Below are 27,280 nucleotides of genomic sequence, written 5' to 3' on the forward strand. Positions count from 1 at the left end.
GAAGCAATCACTTTTACAAATTTAGCCAATACACATCCATACCCCTATTGACAAGTCAAGAGATGTTCCGAAAACTGTAAATATCACCTTTTTGCACTTGACCTAATCACTCATTCCATATCAAAATCAGTTAAAATACAACCTCCAAAAATTTATTTGACCTCTCTTCTTTCATTTCCACCCAAAAAGATTTAAGGAATGAGTGAGGAAAGGAAAGAAAAAAAAATTAAGGAAAAATACACTCTAATTAAAAGGAACTATATTCATTAATTGTGGTCTTGGGCCGTTTGCCTGACTCATATGAAATACAAGATGATTAACCATTGGTTAATTGAAGTTCAATAGATTTTTTATTCAACAACCAGGCATAATATTGAGTGTTCTTTCGGTTTGTTAAAAGGAAAAAGATTAAGACTTAAATGTCTAGATATGCCGGACATATCATGTATGGTTAGAGTGATGTTCAGTTGCACTGTAATACCTTTCTGTTGTTATCCTGTTGATGTTTGGTGTGTTTGAACTTTTGATTTTGCCATTTGATAAGGGACTTTCCGTTTTGAATTTTCATCGTAGATCAGTATTTTTCTGATTTTACTTTTGTACATCTCAGAATATGTACTGATAATGATGATGAGTTTCGCAAAGTAGACAATATTCAACCTCCTTATTTATATGTTTTTCTTTGTATAAGACGCGAGGGATATTTTTATGATTTCTAATCAGTTAATTGCATTCCACATTGTCCCTGAGTTTTGGTTTTTCTATGGGAGTGCCTCTTCTTGATGAAGTAAAAATCAAAAGAGTGATTCAGACTGATAACTTTTATTTTTTATTAATTGTTAACATCATTGTCCCAATTTCAAATTGTATTAAGAAATTCCCACTGTAATAATTGATAACTGCTTTCCTACCATAAATACCAAGTACGTAAAAGAAACTTGTGGTTATTTCTGTAAACATTTTCAAAACAAGGTCATACACTGCAAATTCTAAAATTTTATGGTGATGTTGAAAATTGAGTCTGGAAATGTAGTTACGATCCTGGTAAACTTCGCAATCCTTTAGTTACACTTTTTCTAAAAGGTTACACATTCAACACTGTGATTAAATTGAATATTGTGTATTGGTGTACATACTGGTTTTGATATTATTCAATTAAAATTATACTAAATATTACACATATGTACTTTCACGGTTCTACTATATGCCCATACCTATATTTTGACATGGCACAAGGTTTTTATGACTTTCAATTGCTTCTTTACACTCAATCGATTGGATGCTGGATGTGCACTGATTGATATTCTAGTCTCAGATAGATGTAATTTTTCATTAGTTGTTGACTTTGAACTAGCTGTCAGTAACTGTGAGTACTTTCAAATCTGTACTAATTGTCTTTTTGTTTTTGCGATGTATTAGTACCCTTCCATGTTTACTCAGTGTTTTTGTTAAATGCATTTCTATGTGTATCAATCTGATAAGATAAGCTGCCTTGTTTAACTGACATTTACAGAGAATGTTACACCACTGTCCAATGCTAGACGAGATGCGTGTGTGCTAACACACATGTAAAACCCGCCACATTCTATATTTGTCTGTCCCAGGTTAGAAGTTTATAGTTCAGTGGTTGTCTTTAAGGTTGTTTTTCGTAAATTATAATCTGGACAAATGCATGAAAATCGTTTATGATGTTACTATGATGCCATAAAGCTGCCAACTGATCATAGAAACCAGGATTACAATTTATTACGACAGACGCATGTTCCGTCAACTAATCAAAGACTCATCAGGGACAATAGAAAAGTTTAAAAAAAAATCAAAAGTCGCAGTTGACCTTAAATGACCAATCAACACATATTATATAGGACAAAATGAACAAGTCGCACGCAACAAATATTTCACTCACATTAACATCTTTGAAAAACAAACTTGAAACTAGAATTTTCGAATTCAATGTTCAGAAAAATAGGTCTGAGCATACTTCCTTCTTAGTACCGACACATTTACATATATGTATATGTCAGGAGTGAGTTGCAGTTTACACATAGAAGGAAACATGTTGAAAAACATCTACCCAGTTAAACTGACCAAAATCATATTAACACTTATAACCCGACTATGCATTATTACATATGGTTTTCTTCGAGTACCTGTGTAAGAATAATGTACATGTGAAGTATTTATAATATTTGAAATCTATCTTTTTAACAGTTTGGATTCGAGCGTCAGTGACGAGCCTTTTGTATATAATTATGAGTGGGAAAATATGAGTGGTCGCCATGGTAACGAGCTATCTATTTTTTGGTTGTTAAGAGTAGAAAAAGCTTACAAAAATCAGCTAAATCACCACAATTCAGAGCCAGATTATGAATAGAATCATGCATTTGTCATTAATGTTCATATGTAACACTAATATAACTTGGTTTAAGCTTCATTTTAGTGAAGATTGCATGTCAGAAAAATTTGCAAATTTTATGAAAAAAATTGCAAAAAAAAGCATAATTTCAACTTTTCTGAAATTGTTTTTTTTTCTCTAAATTATCAAATTTTCTCTGTTTTTTTCTCAGAAAATTGCAAATGTGTACAGAATAGTTAGCACTGTAGTTATGAAGTTTGGAAACTACTTTACCAAATTAAATTTTAAAAAAATGCGTGGAATTTTCTTTAGTTTTATCACCATAGCAACCGATTTTTTCCCTTGGAAACAGAGTTTTCATTTACAGAATATTGCAGTTTGAGAACTTAAATGTCCTGAGTTGTTCCATAACCGATAGAAAATACATAAAAGCTAACGCAAACTGTAAATTACTATCGTCCAGTGTTGTTGAATTCAATTGTTACCATGGAAACTTATATTATTCATAGCAGCCTCCACTCAAAAACTGCATAATTAGAAATTTATGTAAAAAAAAATATGTAATAGAGTATTTATTTTAAAATTAGAATATGACTTCACTCTTCACTCGCAGTCTTGTCTTGTTTGCCCCGACTTTATTTTAAAATATTCTATAAATTGCATTCATAGAGTTATACACATGGGAATACAATATGAAATAGATGAGGAACAATTTGATTGGGAACTCATGTTTGTTTTCACACAAAAAAAGAAAAACCTTAACGATAATCAAATAATAGCATATATATATATATATATTATTGTTAATCATGTTAATATCATTGACATTCAACAAACTTATAAGTAAAAGAGTGAATGACATTTTTTTCATGGAATGAATGAAACAACAGTGTACACTTTATATTTTTATTATATGATGTTAGGTTCGTTTGGCTTCACACAATGGTAGGTGATCCTTGGTACAATCAGTAGGAATCAAGTCCTCTGTAGTTGTCTTATTTGTGTGAACTACGACAAAACCACAACCATGGCTATTAGTGTGTGTAGTTGAAAGGTGTCTAAACTGACTCCGATCAATAGACTGACCGTCGTGGTTCCAAATCCATTTGTGTTGTACATAATGTGCATCGGTCCATACTCTGGTATCTGTTTAATTAATAGAATAAAACCATTTGAAAGCAATGCAATTGTACATATATGACTACGTTTATCCTGGAATGTCGAACTATTGTAATAATTGTAGGTTCCGCAACGAGAGATAATTCGATATGGATTGATATCATAACGAGTTATTTAACTTCGATATAATAATAAACTAGCTTTTGACGAGTGTATTATTACTATTCAAATTAAATACCAAGTTATATCCAGTACTTATCTTATGTTCAGTACTCTCATTGTGTTATATTAGATATTTCAATAGTACTGTATGACATTATACGCCCTGTTCAAACTTTAACAGAAGACTTTTTAAAACTATTTGTAAATTCAAAATGTAAAAAAAACTTGTAAAAAAACGAAATCTGAAAAGTATGAGCGTTTCTAATTTTATTAAACGAAATCCGATATATTCATTGCCATGAAATTAACATCATCATAATTTTGAAAGTCATCAATGACATATTTTATAACCAATGGAAATGTCGTAATATCATCACATGATGCTGGATAAGTCAATCAAATGAACGCAGTTTTAGTATCAAACTCCATGTTGTGTGTGCGAAATTTTTTCATGCAAGAAATAAATATTAGGCTGCAATCACTTTAGTGGTACTATTTATATATATATATATATATATATATATAAACGAGTCTAAATTGAAAACTACGTTCAAACCTATGACTGCGTTGGATAAAAACCGCAGTTTTTATACGTGTGCATGTCAAACAAATTTCGTTGTAGAAGGGTCTAAAAACAGCACAAACAACATTTTCCAAAAGACCAAAAGAGTGAAAAAAGTATATTTAAACAAAACGCATTTGACTAACAGGTCGAACAACTGATGTTCTTTAACCCTGCTAACTGCCATTGACGATTGCCAAATAAAATTGATCACAAGATGTAACAAAATGGATCCTAATATAAATTTAATACGTCACAGAAAAAAAAAAATTGTTAACTTGTGGACAGGATGTTGTGCCACAAACATTCGGTGTCAATATTTCTTTAGTACACCATATCCGGATTTCGACAATAAATGTCTCTTCAGTGATGTTAGGGATCGAAACGGTATTTGGAAGGCCATATAAAAATTAAGTTCCCTCATTTTTAGAGAAAGTACCCTCATTTTTAGATTAACTCTTGAATTTTAAGAGTCAATATATAGGATGAACGGATCATATAAACCGGAGGGAAAATATGATACATGCCCAAACAAAAAATATAAACGAGTCTAAATTGAAAACTACGTTCAAACCTATGACTGCGTTGGATAAAAACCGCAGTTTTTATACGTGTGCATGTCAAACAAATTTCGTTGTAGAAGGGTCTAAAAACAGCACAAACAACATTTTCCAAAAGACCAAAAGAGTGAAAAAGTATATTTAAACAAAACGCATTTGACTAACAGGTCGAACAACTGATGTTCTTTAACCCTGCTGACTGCCATTGACGATTGCCAAATAAAATTGATCACAAGATGTAACAAAATGGATCCTAATATTAATTTAATACGTCACAGAAAAAAAAAATTGTTAACTTGTGGACAGGATGTTGTGCCACAAACATTCGGTGTCAATATTTCTTTAGTACACCATATCCGGATTTCGACAATAAATGTCTCTTCAGTGATGTTAGGGATCGAAACGGTATTTGGAAGGCCATATAAAAATTAAGTTCCCTCATTTTTAGAGAAAGTACCCTCATTTTTAGATTAACTCTTGAATTTTAAGAGTCAATATATAGGATGAACGGATCATATAAACCGGAGGGAAAATATGATACATGCCCAAACAAAAAATATAAACGAGTCTAAATTGAAAACTACGTTCAAACCTATGACTGCGTTGGATAAAAACCGCAGTTTTTATACGTGTGCATGTCAAACAAATTTCGTTGTAGAAGGGTCTAAAAACAGCACAAACAACATTTTCCAAAAGACCAAAAGAGTGAAAAAGTATATTTAAACAAAACGCATTTGACTAACAGGTCGAACAACTGATGTTCTTTAACCCTGCTGACTGCCATTGACGATTGCCAAATAAAATTGATCACAAGATGTAACAAAATGGATCCTAATATAAATTTAATACGTCACAGAAAGAAAAAAAAATTGTTAACTTGTGGACAGGATGTTGTGCCACAAACATTCGGTGTCAATATTTCTTTAGTACACCATATCCGGATTTCGACAATAAATGTCTCTTCAGTGATGTTAGGGATCGAAACGGTATTTGGAAGGCCATATAAAAATTAAGTTCCCTCATTTTTAGAGAAAGTACCCTCATTTTTAGATTAACTCTTGAATTTTAAGAGTCAATATATAGGATGAACGGATCATATAAACCGGAGGGAAAATATGATACATGCCCAAACAAAAAATATAAACGAGTCTAAATTGAAAACTACGTTCAAACCTATGACTGCGTTGGATAAAAACCGCAGTTTTTATACGTGTGCATGTCAAACAAATTTCGTTGTAGAAGGGTCTAAAAACAGCACAAACAACATTTTCCAAAAGACCAAAAGATATATATATATATATATATATCTTCTTTAACTGTCATTCAATTTGTGTAAAATACATGAATGTCATCGATTTATATTTATTCATTCGAATATGAATTCATTAAATTAATAACAATCAAACAGGGATATTAAAGAATGGTTCCTTATCATGGCTAAAACTGTCTGAATATGTGTGGATACATGAAAACGTCAATGTACCTTTTAATAAATATCAGGGTGACGTTCTTGGAGATATTGATCTGATTTTATGGTGTAATATGAATGAAAGTCAGTTTGATATTATATTTGTTTTAATTAAATAACCATTTGTAATATACGATAACTATATATAATTTTCAATGACGCCATTATGACATTTTCAGGGATACATTATTTGTGTTCGGAAATAGCTACAGTGCAATCATTGTACATGTATTCATTTTTCAATTGAATGCAAATTTCACACATTATAGAAATACATTTACAACTAGCAATTTCACACTGATATATATATATAAAGGAAATTTGGTATCATTGCCATTGAAACATCTTTCCATCACAGTTAAAATGAAGTGAATGTAAATTATTTTTGTTAATCATACGGCTTTCAACAATAAGGAAAACCCTTAAAGTAGAGCCGACTATTAAAGGCCTTGACATGAAAAATATGAAAAAAATCGAAGTAGAAAAAGTGTTTAATAATTAAATTTTGTATAAAAGATTTCACGGATGTTTGATTTACAAAAATAATAAATCCAGTCTCTATGGAATTTCAACTTACAAATTCAGATCTTTAGAAAACTGTAACAAAAATTAACATGTATTGTACTCGCCTGTGTAATGGCCGTGACTATGGGGAACAAGTGAAGCAAATATATGTTGCATATCGTGAAATGATGAGAAGTCCACAAGTCTTCCACAATGAGATGCACAAAATTTCTGAAATGTATTTATATAAGCGTTCGATTAATATGGTATATGTTGGGGGAACAATATATTATTGTAAACATAAATAAAGGCAACAATAGAATATCGCTGTTCGAAAGTCATCAATCGATTGAGAGAAAACAAATCCGGGTTACAAACTAAAACTGATGGAAAAAACATAAAATTTAAGAGGAAAAGAACCAAACAACAGAAACACTAAAGTGCAACAAAAAACCAAACAACAATGCACAAACACAACCAGACACAAACTATAAGATAAAAATTGACATTTTCCTGACTTGATACAGGACATGTTTAGAAAAATGGTGGGTAGAACCTCGTTTTGTGGCTACCCAAACCTATCGCTTTCACGGCAATGTTAAATACAATACAAATAAATGGAAGAACATTCAGGACAGGGAAGTAAACAAATTAACAATACAATAGAACATTACGACATGCTAATAGTTATCAAAGGTACCATTCTTATAATTTAATACGCCAGACGCGGGTTTCGTCTACATAAGATTCATCAGTGACGCTGAGGTCAAAATAGTGAAGAAAGCTTAACAAAGACGAAGAGCATTTTTGACCCAAAAATTCCAAAAAGATGAGCAAAATTCGGCCAAGGTTATCTGCCTTAGATAAGAAAATCCTTAGTATTTAGAATAATTCATACTTTTGCAAACGGTAAATTTATAAAAATGACCATAGAATTGATATACATATGAACAACGAAGTGGTGACTAACCGGAAAGTAAAAACGAACGCGTTAAACAATGTAATCCTAAAGTATTTGTTTGATTAACAAAATGAAACTTGTGTTCTGTTTATGCTAAGTTGTTATCAAAAAGTCCTATGTATGTAGTTTCTATGTATGTTCGCGTTTGATTTTGTTCCACTTCAATTTTTCCGTTCTGCCGTTGTTTTCCTCCTTTGGTTGATGAGTATCCCCCTGTTCGAGTTTGTAACTCGGATTTGTTTTCTCTCAATCGATTTATGACCTTTGAACAGCGGCATACTACTATTGTCTTTATTAGAACCTACTGTACCCTATTCTTTTGACTAAACTATATAAAAGAACTTCATATGAAGAAAATTGAATTATCCTTTAACTACACTTTCCACTATATAGATTATGTCAAAATAACGACACTATGTTGAAAGCATCGACACCTTGTGATAAAGGATCCACTCAATATTTACAGCTAAGTCTGTGTGATAAAGGATATACTCAATATATGCAGCTAAGTCTGTGTCATATCTTTACTAACAACTAGTAATTGAATATGAGGTTCGGTTGAAAACAAAACTTTTCAATAAATGAGATGGTTGCAGCTTCCTTATTGAAAACTTCCATTTCTATGAAGCAACATACTAGCAGCTCCTATATACGGAGTACATATCTCCTAGTCAATACGATATTCCAAAGATTGTATTTTCTATCATGGTTTCCTTTATTTGTATTTTGGCGTTTGATATTTTTGCACTACAACGTTTCTGTTGTTCCGTTGTTTTCCTCTTCTGGTTGATGTGTTTCCCTGGGGTTTTCTTTGTTACTCGGAATTGTTTTCTCTTTATCGATATATGACCATTGCTATGAAGCAACATTCTAGTAGACTTTGGATACTGAGTACATATCTCCCAGGCAATACGAGATTCCAAAGATTGCACTATAATTAGATATTTGGTAGAAGGTTGCTGCTCACAAGGGAGCTATGAAACGATAAACATGCATTCATCATTTCGCTTATTCGACAGACGCCATTACGTGTTGGATATAGAATATCTCTTTCGCAGATGACAACATGGGATATATTCCAATTGTAGCTACTAAAACCCCGTTCTTGTTTACTCGAATGTGACTTACCGGATTAGACTATCACCAGGTGTGTACTAACAATATCAATTAGACGGGTGTCATATATGGAGCAGGATCTGCTTACCCTTCTTGAGCTCCAGATATCATCCCAAGGTTTTGGTGGGTTATCGTTTCTCAGTCTGTAAATGATTTCTACATTAGTTTTTGTTTTACATGTTTTTTTTCTGTTTTGACCATGGCTTTGCCAGTTTGTTTTCGACTTATGTGTTTGAATGTTCCTTTGGTCTCTGCTGTTGCTCTATTTAAAATTAAACCATAACCATTTCATTATTATGATTACCTTTGATTCGTACCAAGTCATTTTGTGTTGACCAATCATTACACATGTTGATGAAGATGTCGTATATCCTGTTGGACAGTGTCTGTGATTATGTACACATGGATCTATGTAAGATATCGAAAGGTGTAGTTATTTTATAAAACAAAACCTGTGTATAATCATAATTAAAACGCGAATCAGGCGCGCAAAATTGCAATCCTTGTACCTGTATATGATGAGTTTATTTAAAAGAAATATTAAATAACGCTCCAGAACAAGGTTGGACCCTTTCTACATCAGAAACAGTTTGTACAAAGTCAAGAAAATGACATTTGTTATCTCATCGTTTAATAACGGACTTTCCGTTTTGAATTTTCCACGGAATTCGGTATAGTTTGTTATTTTACTTTAAAGGTTAACACGAAAACACATTCAATATTTAGCAAGAAACAAAAATAAAAAAAATCATATATGACAATACACTCATCATAGATACCACAATTCAAAGTGTGTTCACAATACACGCGAATCGTCAGCAAAAGACTTAGTATTTAGACTTGTTATATATATTTATATATGTATATAAAACTCGTCTTATAACAGTCCCTCAATGTTAGATCTTTAAATTAGCTTCTGCAAATTTTTGTTCTTCCCTTGGCGGGATTCGAACTACTTGATGCTATTAGATCTCATGGCACCAAATCACCTTGCGCTATGCCCGGCGCGCAAGACCACTCGATCACCAAGGCTCAACAACAACCAAGCTCTCGTTGGCCGGGTGTTACCTATCCTCGTCAGTTTTTATATCCTGTCGTAACACATTCATGATATATAAGGCATGAAGATGGAATAATACAGATCATCTTAATTATCTAGCCAGGGAAGAACAAAAATTTGCAGAGGCACATTTACAGATCTAACATTGTAGGGTTGTTTAATATTTAGACGAGCTATATATACAGAATATTTTTGGTAGAAACAGGGCAGTAACTTAACGATGTGAAATTGTACTGCTATATGAATGTATGAGAATCTTTATCATGCACTTAGCTACATATTCACTGGGGTAAAGCTGATGACCGTAACTGCATTCACGGTCATCCCAAGATGTCAGCTGAAAAATTAGGTCAGTATTTTTATTGTCTGTTAAGGTGTTTCTACATCATTTTCTTTACAAAGCATACCTTGATACGATGTAAATTTATAAAAGATTCACACGGAAGTCACAAATCTCTACCGAGGAACGTGTATAAAACGGGAATTTGGATTTGAAAAATTCGCTAGGATGACCGTAAATCGTAATCAAGATGACCGTAACAGGATTAGCGATTCATAACAAGGCTGACCGTAATTGGTTAAAAGATGACCGTAAATTGTTAAGGATGACCGTAATTTATAAAGAATGACTAAATTTAAAAGAATGACCGTCAATTGAAAGAAATATCCATATTTGTATGCATTGTTTTTGTTGAGTTTGTCGCAATAGGGGCTCGGTTAGTTCTTTTTAACTATTTGGCGTGTTTTGAGTGTATATGAAAATGATAGTAAATAGTATAATCGATGTTGTGAGTAGTTTTGATTTAAATGGACACTAGAAACAATAGACACTGCAAACACTAGGTGATTTTAACTGTGTAACTGAGTGGACCGTATCAAATGAAACTCGTATGTCTGTTTATTTTGCTATCTTCTGCATATTTAAAAAAAATGCAACTAAAAAAACAGGTAAGTTAGTTTTTTTTCTCAAACATAGACTTTACATAACTTTTACATATCTAAAGGTCCTGCCATGCTTAAAGGTTTATGTACCCTTCTGTAGCCATTTTTGTACGATTTTTATTTAAACATCAATTGTATCAAAACTACAGATATAATGAATAATAGATACAGTCCATTTTGAACATAAACATGATGCAAAGCATTATTATTTACTGTTGCAAATGCATTTAATTGAAAAAGAGTACTTTGTGGCAAATTAACCAAGATTTTATAGAAAATTCACAGCCTTTAATAAAGAGATTTTTGTTATAAAATTTGAAACATAGATTACTCACTTGTTTTTCTATGCTGTGCTAGTGTTTATTTTTTACAAAAAGGTCTAACCAACCTGTAAATTTCAAAATACCTCGTGCAGAGTAACTAAAGTCGAGCGCACCCAAAAAGCTGTACTTGATTTGGTCCATATTTTTATTTGTTCTTATAACCAATAACTACATTAATAAACTTGTTTTAAGGAAATCAATGCTAGCACTGCATGCAATAATCCTATATCTATCGGTCATCAAATTGCCAAATATGATAGAACAAGGATAAAGGCTGTGGAATTTCTATAAAATTTCCATATGTTTAGCATTGAAGCAACACAAGGGTACATAATCCTTAATACGTTCCTAGATGCATCAGTTTGTCTGTTCTCTTAATAGATATGTGTGTGTAGAAACGGCCATATTTTCAATTCCCTCAGATGAACCTTTAACATTATGAATATCCGGTAATTGAGCCCATCCCAGTGTATGGTAGTTGAAACGATATAATATAAATGGGCCATTTGGCTGTACATCCATTGTCTCTTTGGCATTTTTATAAAGCTGTATTTATTATGTAAAGTTAATAGGAATCTCAGAAATAAAAAAAATCTTTTGGCTTGTAGTTGGATGCTACATATGACGAGCCGTTTTTGAAGCACGTCTTATTTGTGTCTACCATTATGATAATGTTGTCTTATAAATACGTCTTACACTAATTAACACGATTAATTATTTGATACAAAAAAGGTAATACAAATACGGATATTTCTTAGAAATGACGGTTATATTATGAAAGTTACGGTCATCCTTTCGAAATTACGGTCATCATTTCACCAATCACGGTCATCCTTATTATATGTTACGGTCATCTTGAAAATATTTTAAAGATGATTTACGGTCATCTTAGCGAATTTTTCAAATCCAATTTCCCGTTCTATACACGTTCCTCGGTAGAGATTTGTGACTTCCGTGTGAATCTTTTATAAATTTACATCGTACCAATGTATGCTTTGTAAAGAAAATGATGTAGAAACACCTTAACAGACAATACAAATACTGACCTAATTTTTCGTCCGACATCTTGGGATGACCGTGAATGCAGTTACGGTCATCAGCTTTACCCCAGTGATATTTTTGAACAATAAAATTGTAAAGTGTACTGTAAAGTTGTTTTTTTCACGATTTCTATGGTCAAGCCTATTTGTTATGTAATATTATCGTGCCTGATACATTCTTGGGTTTCTTTGATACATATAACGCGGTTATGTACTTAAACATCCCGTCATTGTGTTATTGTATTATTGTATTTTTTTGTATTCTTGTCTTGTCTTTCATTTTTAATTATGTGCTTTGTCTATATGCCGTTTTGTGCTTTTTTGTAAAATATTTGTTTTAATTAATAGTGATAAAGATTATAACACAATGCTGACTCATGTACCTCCATTTGAGCCATTTTCATCTATTATGTCTGAGTTTTTGTTTTTTTTTGGTTCACACATCGTTGTCAATATAATGGAATTTGATACGACTGTCGTACAAGTTAGATGTTTAGCTAGCAATAAAACCAGGTTTTATCCACTATTTCTACACAAGAAAATGCCAATACCAAGTCAGGAATATGACAGTTTTTATCCATTTGTTTGATGTGTTTGAGCTTTTGATTTTGCCATTTCATAAGGGACTTTCCTTTTTGAATTTTTAGCGGAATTCATTTTTTTTTGTGATTTTACTCTTAACGTTGATACCGTCAAATTTACGACACGTGAAGTTTTCGCGCGCGAAATCAAAATTCATTAAAGTTAAATCGATATTCAAATTACCCTTCTTCGTTTGTAAACAGCAGTTTTTTCATTGACACATATACTAGGTCGATATTAAAGTTGTTGATTTTTTTCACTAAACATGAATGTTTTTTTATTGGAATATTATTAAATCGATCGCAGGAAACAAAATATTGCAATTTCCCAATTAATGTAATAAATATTGATGATGTCTTACTAGAAGGTTTGTGTGTTGTCGTTGGGTGATATTTTTCAAAATGGTCATTACACAGGTCTGTTTTACAACATCCTCCTTTTAATGCAAATCCATCTCGTCTTCCAAAGATATTTGCAGTACTTGCTAGAAACCTTGCACACAACTTGTAAAATATAAATAAAAAATAAAATAGTTTTACAGATTGATAATGCTCCTTATATACCAACTACAATGTATATGTGTGTTTAGTTCAAAAAAATAATTATAAAAACGAACGTTGACTATTAATTTACTATTTATAAATTAATGCATAACAAGAACATTGCACCTATTTATTCATCCAATCCTAATCATGGCTTCGAAGATGGACAGGTGTAATATTTTTTTTATTGATTCAGATGGATAATAGACTATGCCCATGTTATCGACATTTTACTCTGGATTTCATAATCTTTCGACAGGTAAGTACTCTGGGAAAGGACATCCTGATACTGAGCAAGACCAAATAAAATAATTTTGTCCAGAATTGTACCGTTTGAAAGCTTATTTCGGATGTCATTTTAAAATAGTATGTTGCCTGTAGAAAAAATATAAACCCCAGAGTCAAGAGTTGATAAAATGATGTCTATTATTGTTTATCCATTTATATAGCCAAGTTTATGCTGGACTCAACCAACATCTCAGATTTTTTTGGCAGCAAATAGGCTGATTTTATGTTGAGATTTAGTAGTCCAATATGCTATAAACGTATCAAAACAATCCATAGGTTTTGACCTTACTATGATTATCTAAAATCCATCAAAAACATGCATACGTACAAGCCAGCGGTGAAGTGTGACGATTCAAGTTTGCATTACTATTTGAAATTATTTCTGGGTGTTCTCAGTACAATGTACCTGTTCTTCAATACAGCCTACTCTATAAACTGGTTTCATGTCTGCACTCAGTGTCTCCAGTGTAAAACATTCCTATCAGTATAAATGTGTAAAGTTCAGATATGAAATTATTAATAGAAAACAAATGAGATGTTAAATAAACTAGAGGCTCTAAAGAGCCTGTGTCGCTCACCTTGGTCTTTGTGAATATTAAACAAAGGAAGAGGATGGATTCATGACAAAAATTTGTTTTGGTGATGGTGATGTGTTTGTACATCTTACTTTACTGAACATTCTTGCTGCTTAAAATTATCTCTATCTATAATGAACTTGGCCCAGTAGTTTCAGTGGAAAATGATAGTAAATTACAAATTTTATGAAAATTGTTAAAAAATGACTGTAAAGGACAATAGCTCCTTAGGGGGTCAATTGACCATTTCAGTCATGTTGACTTATTTGTAGTTCTTACTTTGCTGAACAGTATTGCTGTTTACAGTTTATCTCTATCTATAATAATATTCAAGATAATAACCAAAAACAGCAAAATTTCCTTAAAACTAACAATGCAGGGTCAGCAACCCAACAACAGATTGTCTGATTCATCTGAAAATTTCAGAGCAGATAAATCTTGACCTGATAAACACTTTTACCAATTGTCAGATTTGCTCTAAATGCTTTGGTTTTTGAGTTATAAACCAAAAATTGCATTTTACCCCTATGTTCTATTTTTAGCCATGGCGGCCATCTTGGATAGTTGGCAGGGTCACCGGACACATTTTTTTAACTAGATACCCCAATTATAATTGTGGCATAGTTTGGTTTAATTTGGCCCAGTAGTTTCAGAGGAGAAGATTTTTGTAAAAGTTAACGACGGACGACGGACGACAGACGACGGACGCCAAGTGATGAGAAAAGCTCAATTGGCCTTTTGGATCAGATGAGCTAAAAAGGAAAGTTAGTTGGTTCTCCAAAAAAGTTATAAAAAAAGCACCTAAAGATAATCAGTGAGAGGTCAAATAGTATTTTTGAAAATTGACACCAGCAAACATTGATCGCTAGGTGTCACTTGCATATGATTCTATTCGTGTGCTCCGAACTTCATTGTCTAAACAAAGGGGTTTAAGTTGATATAAGTGCTACTAAGACTTTCAATTGCGTCACGTTATTCATTCCTGGTATCTTTTTAACGTAAGTTCATGTGGGTTAACATTGTTAATGTAGAACAGTATGTAGAACAATATAAAAAGTAAAATCACAAAAATACTGAACTCCGAGATATCGTAGTTTTTCAAAAGTAACAATTCTCAATTCTTTGATATTTTGTTAAGGTTCCACTAAAGTCAAAATATAGGACACTGCATAAAAATCTAAACTTTGCCTGTGTTTTTCAACATAAAATGAATAAAGTCCTGAACTATGGGAACATATGTTCATTTAAATATACTGCACATATATACACTGTGTAAATTAAAATAAACTTGATTTTTTTGTGTTATGGTCAAACCGGTTTCGGGGGTGAACACTAAATTTTCTTAAAATCTGGAGGCCTACTAGACGACTTAATTTGTTTAAAATTGGTATAAACGAATACTGCTATGCAGTACAAGCATATGTTTATTTTTAATAAAAATGTATTGATTTACGAGTTTCAGTGAATTTCATGTATCTAAGTGAATGAATGTCGAAGGTACAATACAGAAATTTGACAAAAATGTCATTAGAACATATTTCTGTGACAAATTAACATAAGCTTGTACTGCATTACATGTAACAGTATTCGTCCATACCAATTTTAAACAAATTATGTCGTTATGGTTTGACCATAACACAAAAGTTTAAAGTTTATTTAAAATATAAACAGTGTGTATGTTCCGGACCATACGCGTATGGTCATGACCAAATGGGTATATACTCATATGGTCCGACCATACGCGTATGGTCGGGGTAATCAACACGTATACTTTTGAACTCTTCATTAGGTGTGACCCTTCTGGTTGTTACGTCACTAAAATGTCATTTTATTATATATTAAAATAACTTATTTAAAAAAAACAGTTTCACACAGTTAATATTACTTACTATTTGTAAGTACAATTATAAAAAGAATGTCAAAATCAAAGGAACATATTGTACAAGGATTTTTTTTGTTTAAAGTAGGTGACATCACCGGCAAGGATCATGATATTTTTAAGACATTTTTGATAATTAAAATATTAAAAGTGTATGTTTTTCTTATTTTTTTCTATTCTTTTTTTTCTATACTTCTATTTAATCTTGATAATAAGACGGTAAAAAAGCATTTAAGAGCCATGAAATAGCCACTGCATTTATTTAATTTGATCTGTGATATTCATTTTACGATATTAGAGATCTAGAGTTTCTCAAAAACACCGTAGACATATTGGAATTGTCCGAGTCGATATCACTGCACGCAGCCAAAATAAGCAATCTCAGAAAAGCTGCATGTATGGTACCGTGTGAATTTCATTCTAAGTATACAAAAGCATGCATGAATACAATTTGCGATGAAAACTAAGATAAACTGACTGTGGCATCAATATGTAATGTTTATGTAGCTTTTGACATGTAAAATTAATACATTTTTTGGTAAACACATTTGTTTTTAAGATAAAGTTTATTGTACTATTTCTATTTTATATTTGAAAAAATACCTATATGGTCCAAATACTCATATGGTCCGGCTCGTTAATAACCAAACGAGTATAATACTCATATGGTCCGACCATACGCGTACGGTCGGACCATACGCATACGGTCGGACCATACGCGTATGGTCGGACCATATGAGTATATGCATATGGTCATGACCATACGCGTATGGTCCAAATACTCATATGGTCCGGAACATGTATATGTTCAGTATATTTAAATGAACATATGTTCCCATAGTTTAGAACTTCATTCATTTTAGAATGAGAAATACGGGCAAAGTTAAGTTGTTTCTGTAGTGTCCTATATTTTGACTTTAGTGGAACCTTAACAATAAAATGAATTAAATAAAGGCAACAGTAGTATACCGCTGTTCAAAAATCATAAATCCATGGACAAAAAACAAAATCGGGGTAACAAAAAAAAAGTGAAATACAAAAGATAGAGTATCTACTATTCCAAATCTAATTAGAGAAACAATAGAATAACATAAACCCGTGAAATAACTTAACACTGGAAAGTGAAGTTCGTCGAAGATATTGAATTCACTATTTTTCTCATGTTAATTAATTACTATGTTAAATAGGCGGATGATACCAAAGAATATTTAACCCCACAAGTCGAACACGAAATGACAAAACCGACTAACGACCAAAAGACAAATACTAGTCTACAAAAATTAGTGACTGAGCGATAACTCCACCAGCACTAGGGTAAACTAAGGTCCTCTAGCAGGGTGTCAGATTGATAAATAAGATCAATTTACCTTACATACTTAATGATTAGGACATGACATATTTCTAAAGTAAAATATCAGCTGATTATGCTTACATATACTGATTAATATTAGCAATAATTATAGATTATCGTTGATCATCTCAATCAGACTGAGTTTCTCGCTTGCCCCAGTACGACGAAAACGAGAAAGCAATCGAGTTGACATGACCAATGATAATATGTTTATCACTGTCTATGACGACGTTTTCAATTTCATGTCAATTTCATTAGCAACGCCACGTGCCTCCTTATTTTCTAGTGATAATATTCAATCTCAAGCGAGTAGCATATGAAAAATAATCACAAAAAAAAATTAAAGGAAAATTAACAAAATATCGATAATCAAATCGTATTCCAGCAATACAGTTTTGATATGTACATCGAGATAAAAAAAAATAGTTTGCTGATGAATATTTATCAACAGTATATACAAAACAGACTGCTCAAATATGTTTTTCGGTCTCCTAATTTGATTTGCTAAAGGACTTATCATTGACGACAATATCAATACTGCTTTTATATTTATCCTAACGTTAACATAACTTTATTGATCTCTCTTCATAGTCAAAAATACATGTTGCAATAAATAAAGGCAACAGTAGTATACCGCTGTTCAAAACTCATAAATCCATGGGCAAAAAACAAAATCGGGGTAACAAACTCATATCCAACTAAGTTAGACATCACGTGACTTTTGTGACGTATAATAGCCGCCATTTTGTAATATATTTCCCCATATAAAATGCATATATGCTTTAATAAAGATTAATTTTCTCATAAACCTAATCCGTTTTCTTACTTTTGCAAATCAGTCCTTGATATTCAAACATATTTCTATCAAACGATGTTAGTCCTAACAGTTTAATTTTTGATTAAATTCGGTCAAATCGGAATCGTAAAATATGCAATTTTTCTCGTCATTTCTCCGTTGACTCAATGCTAAATTACCGATACCCATGTCTACTTCTACAACAAATAAAGAAATTCTGTAAATAAAACACAAACTTTGCAAATCGATTAAGTATATTCAAACATATAGCTGTCGATGAATACTACTTAAAACAGTTTAATTTCAGGGCAAATTCGGTCAAACATCGATTTAAAAAAGAGAATTTTCCGAGATTTTTCAAAATGGCGGCTGATGTATCATATGGAAATGTTGCATCAAATCAATGATTTCAATAGTAAGACTTTCCTAGATTATATTTTATTTTTTCATAAAGAATCTCTGATGTTTCTGTTATTTTCCTTTAGTGATATTTCGATATCATTGATTTCAAAATTTCTTAATAATTTTTTTTTATTTTAAGTGTGACACGGGAACATTTATTTTGACAGATATTCATCCAGGAGATACTGTTACCAGAAAAAAGTTTACAATATCTATTATAAAATAAAATCTCTTTTTTTTTTAAAGGTGTTTTTCAAGTTTTCTGTATATTTTATCTTTCTTTAGAAATATATTTATACATTCCTTTTAGAACAAAACAATTTGTGTTTATCCTAAAAGAAAAAAATCAATGTCCAATTATAATAGATTAATATTCTATACCTTTAAAATTTCATTCCTTGACCGAACAGATGAAATCTAACTTGGGTTATAATGTTACATCATAATATATTGTCAGGTAGACGTGCAAACCAAAAGCAACCAGGTGACATTCAACATCCTGTCAGTGTGTATACATGTTTTACCAGAGTTTAAATTTTGTGATATACAAAAGTTTTCATAAATGTACAAATAAATATCTTTTCCTTCCCGTGTCAAATCAGAAGGAGTATGTTTTATAATAAACTTTAGGAAAATATGAATATTATGAAAATTCTTTAAAAAAATATTTTTTGCTGTGCTTAAAAGGCGTTCAAATATTTATATGTTTCTATAATTATTTCAAAGAAATATTCTGATTAAAATTTTAATTTAAATGAATTTCGATTATTGAATATGATTTTATTGTTATTTACTTTTTAATTCAATATTTAAAGCTAAATCCAGACAATGAATCGATATAAAGTTTAAAAAAAAGAACAGTTTTTGTATACATTCCAACAGAGACGTATAATACGATTGGTCTGGTTTTAACAATATTGTGTACCCGATTATATCTATCGACAGAGTTATCGGTCCTGAATAGGACTGATATAGTTGGGTATGAAAACCGAGGAAAACGCATTATATATAAGAGGAGAACAACGACATAACACTAAAATGTAACACACACAGAAACGGACCGAACGTCAGACAAAATCCCACGAGAATAACAAATATAACATCAAAACCAAATACATGAATTTGGGATAGACAAGTACCGTGCCACGTCTTATCGCAATGTGAATTTACACTCAAGAATAAGAGAAAACAAACGACACAACTTTAAAATGTAATACACACAGAAACGAACTATAATATAACAATGGCCATATTCCTGACTTGGTACAAGGGCATTTTTAAAAGAAAAATGGTGGATTGAACCTGGTTTTGTGGCATGCCAAACCTCTCACTTTTATGGCCATGTGAAATATAACATCAAAATTACAACACAACAACAAGGGACTACAATATTAATAAATTGGAGAACACAATTGACAAAGAATCACACGAACAACAGCCAACAAAAGGCAACAAGTTCAAAATTTATTAATACGCCAGAAGTGCATTTTGTCCACACAAGACCTACTAGTGACGCCCAGATACAAAAGTTTGAAAGCCGAAACAAGTGCAAAGTTGAACAGCATCGAGGACCAAAAGATCCAAAAAAAAGTTGTGCCAAAAACGGCAAGGGTTTTCTGTTAGTTACCAGAACATCCCTATTATTTAGAATAATTTATACTTTTGCAAACAGTAAATTTTATAAAATGACTATACAAAAGATGTACATGATAAAACTGAAGTATTAACTAATCACAGGAAACAATTGAAATACATAACCAGACATTAGAAACACAACAGTAGACACATTCGAATAAGTTTAAACCTCAACGCCAAGTGACGTCATATTTGAAACTGTAAAAAATGACGAACAAATGATGTCATTTGAATTTGTAAAACAGATTATCAAAAAAGGAAACATGACGTCACATTAGAATGAATAAGATAGAATCACGTGGATAGAATAAGGATTGATTTAAGATTATATATTTGAACTAAATACTGATATTGCATTTAAAAACAAAGCACATTTCAATACTTATTAATAGCAAACTAAGGTAGCAATTAACTATATTATAAAGCTATGTCCGGCCTGTTTTAAATAAAACTTGAAACGTAAAATATCGTACTGATCACTAATTGGTGGTTAAGAAATCATGTTTGGAAAGTTTAAAATTAACTTTCATGTTTGGAAAGTTTAAATTTTACTTTCATGTTTGGAAAGTTTAAAAGGAACTTACATGTCCGGAATGACAGACATTTGTAGAGTTACAGTCGTCGACATTATCAATATCATTGCAGGTGTAACAGTTAACTGCAAGTAAATGCAAGCATGAGAATAGAGCGTACATTATTTATTGTTTTATGTACGTTCAAATTGGACGTTACTGTGTATGCATATATCAGGGGAAATATCACAAAAACTCAGTGCTAAATGAAACCCAGTATTCAATTTCCACAGAAACAGGATACTCTTAATGGTATTCTATTTTTATAATCTTCAATCAGAAAAAGATTTTTTGCGTATTTCGAGCTCCAGGTTTAATTGACAAGATTTGATTAACAGGCGAACTGGCCCACTAAACCATACCCAATACCAGTATCAATATACATATTCATGAAAATAAATAAAGTAGCCCAACAAACAGAAAACTGTTGAGATGATTTTTATCTTAATCTTGAAAGCTAGTTTTTTTTTAATTACACAATGATGCATTATGATCCATTTAACCAGATTCAACTAAGCGTAGTTAACATCAACCCAAAATTAAGATATACCTTGTGATAAGTATTAATGTGTTAGTTCACAAGTTTTTATTCTATCCTCTGATATTAATTTAAAACTGACAAAACTGCCTCGGTGGCCAAGTGGTCTAAGTAGTTAGTTACTAAGTTGTAATCACAAGCTAGTCAAGAATACATATCAACTTAAATCGCAATTCTAAAACTAATCTTTACTGTATTAAATTCCTATTTGTTTTTTCAAAGACATTAAATGGTTACTTACAGCATTTCCCACACATACGTGGACAAATATTCGACGAAAGACCGTCCTTATTGCATATAAGGTTATTGCTTGATTTCAGTCTTTGACAGGCAACATCGTCTAGATTTTCACAAGTATTTGGGTCAGCAGTTGTATTTACAAACACATCTACAATAAGAAAAGTTTAGTTAACTACGATTTTGTAGACTTTTAGTTATAACCTTTTTTTAATTACTATCGGGTATATTTTTGTGAAAACATTGGAAGTTTTAACATCAAACGGAAAGTAAAGACATATTTTACACTACAGCACTAAAAGTCTAAAACAAATTAACTCAAATGTTTTAATTGTCAATGTTTGTACCAATAAACGTACCTAATGTGCTATTGGCATACTCCATACAAAAACAATGACAACAATTGTAAAAGGAACTATTCGTTCTCTGTCTCTTTTCTAGATCGAAGAGCAGATTTGTCGATACTATTTATAATTTTATAATAATAGTAGTAGAGTGTAACCTGTGTAATCCGACGCACTGGTGACAAGCAGGCTGTCGGGATGTTCAGGGTTTTTTTTCTGCCAGGAAATGCATGTTAAGGGAACATAAAAATGTGTCAGTTAAAGCAGGATGTAGGAATACTCAGGTGTCGGATTAGGCAGGTAACGCTGTATCAAGAAAACGAAATTAGGTGAGTGTTCGTACACAAACAATACTTTTAAGCTCTTGAAATCTATACTAAATAGATTCATTCTCAGACTTTGCATACATAATTCAACGTACTAGATGGTGAAGGTGTTGGTGGTATTTCTTGAGATAAAATTACCAGTGGTAGTTGGTTATTACAATTGTCTGTTGTACAACATGCGCCGTTAACGTCTACGTTCCTTTTTCGAATCTCTGGACCAAAATATTGCTGGCATTTCTGTGTAAATTGTAAGTTTAAATGTAGTTTATATAAATCAAATTTTCTGAATATAGCAGAGCGATACAATCATCCTGCTCCTTAAAGGTTCATTTTTTTTTACATTTTTATCAATATACAATGTCAAATGGAACATAAAAGAATTAACTAGATCACAAACGATTTCTTCAAATTAACAGCAAAATAAAATAACTGAAGGGCAATACAACCTCAAATAGTATTGCAGTTTGTCTATTAATACATTCTTACATATATAATCAAATCTACGATATTGTTCAAATAATGCTTAACATCATCTTATCTGAATAATTTAGTCGATATATTTCGTTCCTTTACACTGGTCAAACAGAGATCTCGATAATGAGGTATGACTAAATTATACGGGGTAAAAGTCATCCTATCCGGTTTTATTGCCCTGCTTTCCCAATAGAAGAGGTCCTTTATACTTGCTTTTTCTTTAAACGCATAGATTGTAGGTGGTGGCCTCATGCTAGTTTATGTCTTTTTGTCAGTTAGACATATTCCCCGTTTCTTTTATTAATCTTATTATCACGGGCCTAGAATTATGAAAATAGAGTAATCGATCAAACAATGAACAAGAATTGCCTGTCTAAATCTGTTATATATATTCAGTAATAAATAAATTTGGTGTATTTACTGTCTTCTGATTGGTTAAAATTATTAGTTTTATTTTCAATGTTGTCAATTTTTATGGCGACACGCCCACTCTGACATTGTGTATTCATACGCCAACATGTGTGTATGTTGTTATTGTTAATATAACTAATATAAAAAGTTCTTTGAGCCTTATTTTTGATGAAAATTTATTTATAATGAATGGCAATAATTTATTTTGATTTTATTGAACCATAAAACTAATTTTTGACTCTTCACATTTTACATAATCCGCTTCGCGGATTATTCAATGTGAAGAGTCAAAAATTAGTTTTATGGTTCAATAAATTCAAAATAAATAATAGCCATTCATTAATTAAAACAAATAAGAAATATATGCAGAAACGTCGGTGAGGCAGCAAACCAGCCCCACTATTTGTTTAACATGCAAATATATTTAAACTGTATTTTACGTCCGTCTAAACAACCAAGAACAAAAACCATACTTACACTTTTTTCAGCACATCCCATTTTATAAACTTCTGAGAAATCATTACTAAATGTTTGTGTAGTGAAACAGTACTAGAAGAGAATCAATCGAAATTAAATTATGTCTACAGCTAAACTATTAAGATTTGCACTTTAATATTTGGCAATCGTGCTGAATGTTTGATAATTTTCAAATGTTTGGTTTTGAGCGTTCCTAATGAAGGTAAATCCAGAAAAGGGCTTCGAACGCAAGAAATTATTAAACGTGTTGTTTTCATTTTTTTTAAATATGCACAAATTTAAATGGTGCAATAAGCACATTTTTGCCAAACTCCAAACACATGTATATTAATACAGAACTTTGATCACCGTTCTTTTACAGATATTATATTTCTGACGTTTTTTATATCGAATTATCCTAAACAAACTTTCTTATACACGTACCAAGTGAATGATTGTTATTCAAGTAATTTGTCTGCATTACAGTCTTTGACTTTTGTAAATTTGTGCATTTAAAATAGGAAAAAAAACATATTTCGACATCCTTAAATAATACATACATGATCCATAGATGGACAGGCAACCAGATGTGTACAGTTAGATGGGTCATCTACTGCTGGACACTGGTAACATTTGACAGCTATGAACAACAATTGTAACATTTTTAATGTGATGTGTGGTAAACCTTAAGTCATATGTTCGAAAGAGTTATGAACGTCGTTTCGACTTGTCAGAATTAAACGTATATCTTTGTCACAGCGTACTATGAATAATATCATTATGTTCCGTTGATCTGAATTCATTATATTACCGACACTAGTAATTTCTCTGATAGCATACTACATATAAGCAGGGAAGTGTCCACATACATCCGAATTGAACTTTATACATGATTAAGTAGAGACGTTTTCTCATATCATATACTATGGCAGAAAAGTAAGTACAAACTATAATTTATAGTAGGGAAAAATAACATATATTTTTAGTTCAGAAGTTGCCGCACAGTAGAGAAATGATTTGATTACACAATATTTTTTAATCATAAACGACCACATGGTAGTCATTATTAACAGAGAAGATCTGCAAACATTAGATTCTATAACTACTTACGACATCTTCCACAGAACCTTGTACAAACGGGAGATAGATCTGCGTCACTACATAAGTCAGGTCGTTTTATGGATAATAGTTCGCATGCTTTAGAATCTACATCTTCACAAACAGCTGCCAGGGATCCAAAAACGAAACTAGCTACATTGCAATAAGTCTTTATTTTAATTTTTTGTTTTAACCACTCTGTCCTTAAAATATATTTCGGCAGTGTCTTTTCGGATATATCAAAACTAAATATTCAAAATCAAAAATACAAACGTTTGAACACTTATAAAATCAAAAGGGGCAACACTTGAGCCAAACTCAGAGCATCAAAGCTATGTATGGCTATGCATGACAAATATAATTCCTTATTTTTCTGGATAACTTCGAAATTATGACAAAGAAGCTGTAAATGATTTATAGATGGAAGTAAACAAAAATCACTTAGATATATATAATGACAATTTCTAACTTAGCAATGTACCAGCTTGCAGCTTGTTGTTGTTGAGTAAATCAGCATCTCTTTTTTTATCAATTAACAAGCAATTGAATAGAAAAAAAGAACTTTTAACATGCTTGCTTGTAATTTTATAACTGCAATCTATACATTATAGACTAAGATGCGCACTAAATGTAATAATTATCTAAATCTGATAAAACAATTCCATGTCTTAATTACATCGCGATGACCGTGAGGTCATTTCGATGTATTGCTATCGCCTAAATTTTTATTATGCAAATTATTAGTTTTGGGTTATCAACCGATCTATAAAAATTATAGATCCGCGGTCGTTATCTTTTGCAAAATAACATTACTTATTGCATGTTTCAAATTCTTTTTTCTATTGAATACTCCTATAAAATTTTTATTGAAACACAAATAAATGAAATATCGTGAGATATATGATAAAAGTAAAAAAATCATTGATGATATGCACACGTACCGAAAAATTGTGATTTTCTTGATAGAGGGCTGCTGCTAACAAGGAAGCAATTAAACCAAGAGTTCCATATGGTGAAGTTGAAATCATCACTTCGTAAATTTTTACGGACGCCATAACGAGTATGTTGATCGTTAGGGAATAACCGTTTCACAAATGATATCGGATATGTTCCTTACGTCGTTACTATAATCCCCTTCCCTTTCATGAATGTGACCTACCGAATTAGAATTAACCGGATTTGTAATCACATAAGCAACACGATGGGTGCCACATGTGAAGCAGGATCTGCTTACCCTTCCGGAGCACCTAAGATCACCCCTTAGTTTTTGGTGGGGTTCGTGATGTTAATTCTTTAGTTTTCTATGTTGTGTCGTGTGTGTTATTTTTTGTCTTTTTTTTTTTTAATTTTTAGCATTGGCGTTGTCAGTTTATTTTCGATTTATGATTTTGACCGTCCCTCTTGTATCTTTCGTCCCTCTTTTGCTAAACGATTTTACATAATATTGAAAATGAATCAATATGAACATACAATTTATTTATGCTTACCAAAAATAAAAATTCGTTTTAGTTCCAACATTATTTGACCTTTGATAGTGAATTATAAGCTTGTAGATTCTTATCTACATTATCTCGGTGTAAGAATTTGGTAAATTTGGCTTTATCTTAATGATAAATCATTGTATCGTGCATGTTCATATCTATGTAAACTAAATTTAAAGCGATATCCCAAAATTTTGGATTTCAGGGTTACATAACTTTTTATTCTCCGTGACATGACCCACTTTTTGTCGATTAAATCACAATTTCACATTACTACATATATGATATGAACATTATTATTTTCAAAGATCTGCTGTTTTGCATGTAAGCCTATGTAACAGTCAAGAAATACTGCAACCATGAACGTTGTTCTATATCATTGGGTATCGTGTTACCTCAAAAAGGTCAAAGTATAATATAACTCATTTCTGGTAATATAGAGCAATACTGAAAGTTTGCGTTTTTTTCAACTAAAATTTCATGTACATTCAATCAACCTTTTTCCAGTTGAATTTATTCCAACTTTAAAAAATCACGTTAAAAGTATATTTGTCTACTTTGTCCAATACCACCAATCCCACACTCGTCTGCTTTGTCCAGTACAACCAATCCCACGTCTACTCGTCTGCTTTGTCCAATACCACCAATCCCACGTCTACTCGTCTACTTTGTCCAATACCACCAATCCCACGTCTACTCGTCTGCTTTGTCCAGTACCACCAATCCCACGTCTACTCGTCTACTTTGTCCAATACCACCAATCCCACGTCTACTCGTCTACTTTGTCCAATACCACCAATCCCACACTCGTCTGCTTTGTCCAATACCACCAATCCCACCCTCGTCTACTTTGTCTAATACCACCAATCCCACGTCTACTCGTCTACTTTGTCCAATACCACCAATCCCACACTCGTCTACTTTGTCCAGTACCACCAATCCCACGTCTACTTGTCTGCTTTGTCCAATACCACCAATCCCACGTCTACTCGTCTGCTTTGTCCAGTACCACCAATCCCACGTCTACTCGTCTGCTTTGTCCAATACCACCAATCCCACGTCTACTCGTCTACTTTGTCCAATACCACCAATCCCACGTCTACTCGTCTGCTTTGTCCAG

The 27,280-nt window shown here is 32.0% G+C and overlaps 1 protein-coding gene across 1 annotated transcript; it reads right to left on the bottom strand.

The window, feature by feature from the left end:
• Positions 1–3,248: 3,248 nt before the first annotated feature.
• On the bottom strand, positions 3,249–26,285 carry LOC134686052 (uncharacterized). The gene is made up of 12 exons (XM_063545747.1): positions 26,167–26,285; positions 24,692–24,832; positions 24,142–24,221; positions 23,603–23,674; positions 22,336–22,477; positions 21,575–21,721; positions 20,808–20,881; positions 13,992–14,063; positions 13,117–13,258; positions 9,113–9,216; positions 6,857–6,962; positions 3,249–3,502 (listed from the first exon to the last, which is right to left on the bottom strand). The coding sequence occupies exons 1-12, from the start codon at positions 26,195–26,197 to the stop codon at positions 3,276–3,278; spliced, it is 1,338 nt and encodes a 445-aa protein (XP_063401817.1). The 5' UTR covers positions 26,198–26,285; the 3' UTR covers positions 3,249–3,275.
• Positions 26,286–27,280: the final 995 nt, after the last annotated feature.

This window comes from Mytilus trossulus, chromosome 10 (genome assembly GCF_036588685.1).
Source record: "Mytilus trossulus isolate FHL-02 chromosome 10, PNRI_Mtr1.1.1.hap1, whole genome shotgun sequence".
Taxonomy (NCBI): Eukaryota; Metazoa; Mollusca; class Bivalvia; order Mytilida; family Mytilidae; genus Mytilus; species Mytilus trossulus.